This window comes from Marmota flaviventris, chromosome 13 (assembly GCF_047511675.1).
Source record: "Marmota flaviventris isolate mMarFla1 chromosome 13, mMarFla1.hap1, whole genome shotgun sequence".
In the NCBI taxonomy this organism is placed as follows: Eukaryota; Metazoa; Chordata; class Mammalia; order Rodentia; family Sciuridae; genus Marmota; species Marmota flaviventris.
Window position 1 is genome coordinate 56,027,582 of NC_092510.1, and position 5,279 is coordinate 56,032,860.

At 36.5% G+C, this 5,279-nt stretch overlaps 1 protein-coding gene across 1 annotated transcript; it reads right to left on the bottom strand.

Annotated features, from left to right (window-relative positions):
* Positions 1-1,083: 1,083 nt before the first annotated feature.
* LOC139701521 (interferon alpha-2-like) lies at positions 1,084-1,677 on the bottom strand. The gene has a single exon (XM_071600439.1). The coding sequence runs from the start codon at positions 1,675-1,677 to the stop codon at positions 1,084-1,086; it is 594 nt and encodes a 197-aa protein (XP_071456540.1).
* Positions 1,678-5,279: the final 3,602 nt, after the last annotated feature.

Here is a 5,279-nt window from a genome sequence, read left to right on the forward strand (position 1 = left end):
ATCATGTAAGGTAAAATGAGCTGGACAGGAAGACAAGTGCCACAGGATCTCACTCTCTTGTGAAATAGGGAGAAGATTATCTCATAGGAGTTGAGAGTGGAATGGTGCTTACCAGAGGCCACAGAAAGGAGAAGGTGGAAAGATGGGAAAGGCTGATCAATGGTTCCCCAATACAGGTGGAAAGGGGCAAGGAGCTAGTGGGCCATTGCAGGATGTGGTGACTGTTCAGAGCATGAACCTCCTGTTCATTTGAAAAAGCTGGAGGCAGGGACCTTGATTTGTTCACAAGAGAGACAGGATAAATGTTCAAGGAGATGATCATGTTTAACCTGATTTAAACTTTGCACCAAACATAATATGGTACTCCATTAATATGCACCACCTCCTAGCCCCATATATATCAGCTGTTGTGTGTATTGAAAGCATCACTGCAGAGGAAAATAGATGAAATTGGCATGATTAGTGAGAGATGAAGAATATTTAAGTGGGAACCCCATGGGAGTTGGAGGAGAGATGAGTTAGATAAATCCCGTTATCTTTCCCTTCATATGGGTGAGATTTTATAATATCCAGATTTTGTTGATTTTTTTAAATCTCAACTTGTCGGAAAGTATCACAACTAAGTTGATGGGAAAATGCAAATATAATGATGTGCATGAAACGCAACACAGAAATCAGCATTTAGAACTAAAATTTCAATTTTGCTGCTTAACACAAAAATGGGAGAGAATGAAAAGAAATATTTACCTAACCTCCCATCCTCCTGCAAGATTGAAAGAATTTAAAAAATTGAAGAAGGAATTAATGAAGAACAAAGAAATCAATTGATTAAATATAAAGAAATGATTGGTTTTATTAATCATATTGGAAAGGTATACATAGTATTATATTGATTAAATAAATAAAATTTCATAAATAGTTAAATAAATAACATTTAAATATATAAATAGATAACATCTGCAAGGATGTAAGGGTCTAGTGCCTATAGATTTGACAAATTGGTTGAATTCTTCTCTGAATTACTGCAACAAATAACAGTCTTTGAAATGGCAGAACTTGTGGGAGTGTGGTAAGGTGTGTTCATCAGTGAGAAGCATTTCCCTGCTGGACCAGGTCTCCTTCCATGCTCCTTAGTCTTTCATACAAATTCACTGATAAAGAGAAGGATTTCATGATTTCTGTTCTGACCACCTCCCAGGCACAAGGCAGGTATTTCTTCTCCTTCAGGTAGACAGTGATCCTGTGGAAGTATTTCCTCACAACCTCTTTCACCCCCACCTGCTTGGACCCACAGGCTTTCAGGTCATCCAGCAGCTGATAGAGGCCACTGAGGAAGGTGTCCAGGAGGGTCTTGTCCCAAGCAGCAAAGGCCTTCTGGGTGCTGAAGAGGTTGAGGATCTGCTGGGTCATCTGGTGGAGGACAGCAACAGCTTGAGCCTTCTGCACCTGCTCACCCTCCAGCTGCTCCTGGGGGAAGGCAAAGTCTTTCCTGTAGTTCAGGCAGGAGAAAATGGGAATTCTCCTCATTTTTTCCAGGAGTGTCAGGGCTCCCTCCTCATTTTCCTCAGAAGTTTCAAGACCCAGGTTGTGTATCTGAGGCAGGTCACAGCCCAGAGAGCAAGTGTTCTTGCAGCTGAGCACCACCAGGGCCAGCAGGAAAGCCAAGGGCAAGGCCATTGTGGATCTTGAAGATGCTGCTGGGCTGCTTGAGATGGGTGGTCTTGCACCTTTGCCTCTAGGTTCTCTGAAGCCCTTGACTTGTTCCTATGTCTTAAATAGGAACCAATATGATTTCCGTTTTCTGAATGTCATCCCCAGAACTTTCTACTTCTGTTTTTGCTTTCCATTATGCTTTTGCAACATGTGTTTAGAGGAGTGTTTTCAATTCTTTTTTCATTATTGGTTACCTGTCCACTGCTCTCAGACCACATTTTAGTATTATATTCTGAACTGAAATTTCTATTAATTTCTTAATTTTGGTGTGGGGAGTTACTGGGGATATAACCCAAAGGAGCTTTACCACTTAGCTACACCCCTAGCTCTTTTATTTAATTTTGATAGACAGTCTCATTACGTTACTTAGAGCCTCACTTATTTCCTGAGGCTGACCTGGAACTTGTGATCCTTCTAACTCCGCATCCAGAGACACTGGAATTAAAGGTGTGCACAATCACACTCAGCCTCTCCTGTAGTTCAGGCAGGAGAAAATGGGAATTCTAATGAATTTTAATTTTAATAACAGATATACTACTTACGTATTTATATACCCACTGGATATAACTAGTTTTTAAGTTAAGTTAAAATGTTGAATTTAAACTTTATATTCAATACAGAGTTTCAAATGTCTTTTAAAAATTCAGCTAAAAGTTAAGCTGAAAAGCTATTGACATTGAACTTAATTTTCCAAATAAATTTACTGAGTGTCTTTAATAAAACTAACTTACAGAAATTGTATGTATCAAGTTCATGTGCAAATAAAAATTTTATAGAAATATAATAATAGCAACATAATGAAATACTTAAAAATCAGTTAAGTGCTACAAGCTATAAAAATTGTTTTCTTAACATTTAGTTCTGATGTACTTTGCTTTACCTTCAATGAGAAAATTATTGAATTTGCACTTTGCTAGATATAATTTAGACAATTTTTATTGCCTACTCTTCAGTTCACTACATAATTATTTATTTGTTGATTAACATTAATTGAATTAAATAATAAGTTATAAAACTTTGTATTTAATTCTCAAAGCCCACAACACATTGGTAAGAATTGAGTTTCAAACATAAAAAGCATATATATGGAAGACAATGACAGCCCATCCCTACAGGGAGGCCATCTGTCAAGATGTAACCTGGAGATCAAGCCATCCAGGAATGTCCTCCAATCCCAGTCATCTATTTGCCACAGGACTGGAGCACTAATCTTGCACACACTTTTCTTATCTCCATGATCTCAGCATGCATGCTTTTCATATCATATAAAGGAAAGTCTAGTGACTTCTTTTCCCACTGCTGGGGATCAAAGCCAGAGCCCTACTGAGGCTAGGAAAGTACTCTATCAGATAGCAACATCTCCAGTCTAGAAAACCCAATGATAAAGATACTAAGATATAAGCTTTTTCAAATAGGGCAGAACTTTGTGCACCACAAACCTTTATAATAACTAAGATTTATTCATACCTTAAAGGAGTAATTTTAACACTTTTGTGACCAATATCATGACAATGAGAAAACAAATTTGAGAAAAAGTCATCAATTTTATTTATTTTTTCATTTAATTAACAACTTTTTCAAGAATTTGCAGAGGTCCAATCCTAATAGTGTCTTATAAAACTGAAGGAAATCAATTTTTTCTAAATGCCAATACTGGAATCTAAAGATATACTGGTCAATGGCCTTTGTAATTGTTCTATATAGCACACAAGGCACAAGGTATTTTTCTGTCATGCAAGGCACAAGGTATTTTTCTTTCTCATTTTCTTTTAACAGAAAACCAAAGTTCTCACGTTTTGTATCCCATTGATTGGGAACAGAAAATGAATATAAATGTGTGTCTGAATGTGATAAAAATATAAGGAATGCTATACCCCACTGGGGTGAAAAATACCAAAAATAACAACTACATTCATCTTAGCAGAGATAAAAATTATGGGATGGGATAGAGGAGAGGTGAGATAGACAAAAGACTATAAAGTATCAAGCAGGTGTGGGCCAAAAGAAGAGTCACTAATCCCTGATCCAGGCTTGTTTTAAGCTTTGATGAATCCAGGCTTCAAAGAGGCAGGAAGCACAAAACAACTAAATCACAAGTTCATATGCAATAAACTTGTGAAATCTGTTTTCCTCTGGATAATGGATAAGTGTTAGATGCACCATGTGCTCCCCTAGGAAAAAAATTCAAAGATAATATTCTTCCTGTCATTTTTTTGACAAGAAGCAAAAATTGATGCTTTCAAAATTTATTTCCCCCAAGATAATGGAGTTAAATAATATAGATTATGTTAATGAAAAGAAATATCTAAGTTGTGTAAAGTGTTTGTTGTGAGTCAGACACTAAGAATTTGCAAAATTTATCCTTATCTTATTAATAGCAATACTTTTGCTTTTCATACATGTCAAACATGTACCATATGCTCAGCCCATGGAATTACTAGAGACACAAGTGACCAAAACAGTGAGAGCTTCTACTGTTGTTACCATTTACAAAAGAAAAATGAAAGCACAGGTGGTTCATGAATAGGTGAAGCCCATGTTGGAACCCAGTGTACACTTTTCTGAGAGGGGGTGCTTTTCATCTGTCTTTAAAAAAAAATTACTCCTTAATGTATCAGATAAAGCATGGACTTAGTATTACTAGGCCTGAGAACAATAAAAATCTGTTGTATATCTCCATCAGAACACTTAGGGGCCCAGGTTTGTCAATGAGTAGTAATATTTAGAATGAAATCTTTTCTGAGCAGCAAATATTAACAGTAAACTTAAAACATTTAGCAAACTATCATATATATGAATAGGATCTCTTTGATGCTTTTTTCAGTTTGTTTTATAGAATAAAGGCTGAGTAAATTAGGAATTACTCATTTTTAAGGACCCTAGGATTTTCAGAATGGCAAATGAGAATGGCTTCATCTTTTTTTTTTCTGGCCCTTTAAAACTTTGAAATTTATTGAGTTTTTTTTTTTTTAATTTTTTTATTGTTGATTGTTCAAAACATTACAAATTTCTTGATATATCATATTTCACACTTTGATTCAAGTGGGTTACGAACTCCCATTTTTACCCCATGTACAGATTGCAGAATCACATCAGTTACACATCCATTGATTTACATATTGCCATAGGAGGGTGGAAGAATTTCCAGTGTTGCTGAAAACTGGATGAAACTTCGGCTCAGAAACGGACGAGACTTCGGAGCTGTTGCTGTTTCTGCTGCTACAGCTTAGGCTAGCTGCCTGCAGAACTTACCTGGACTGTGATTTAAGCTAGCTGCCTGCAAAACTTACCTGGACTGTGATTTACCTGGAATGTGAGTTAATCTATTGAGACACTGCTTTACCTGGACTGAGATAACAAACTGTAATCTACAACAAACTGTAACTCGGTATCTTTGCAAATGGTGTCATTGCTGGTATAATTTTTCCAAGGGCTTCTTGCATGGAGCCATCAACTGGCTTGGTATTGTGACATTTTGTATCTTCCCCTTCTGCTCTTAGCAGATTATTTGTGGTGTTTATGTAAAAACCACTATGGTCCTTATTTAAATTAAACAAAAGGGGGAA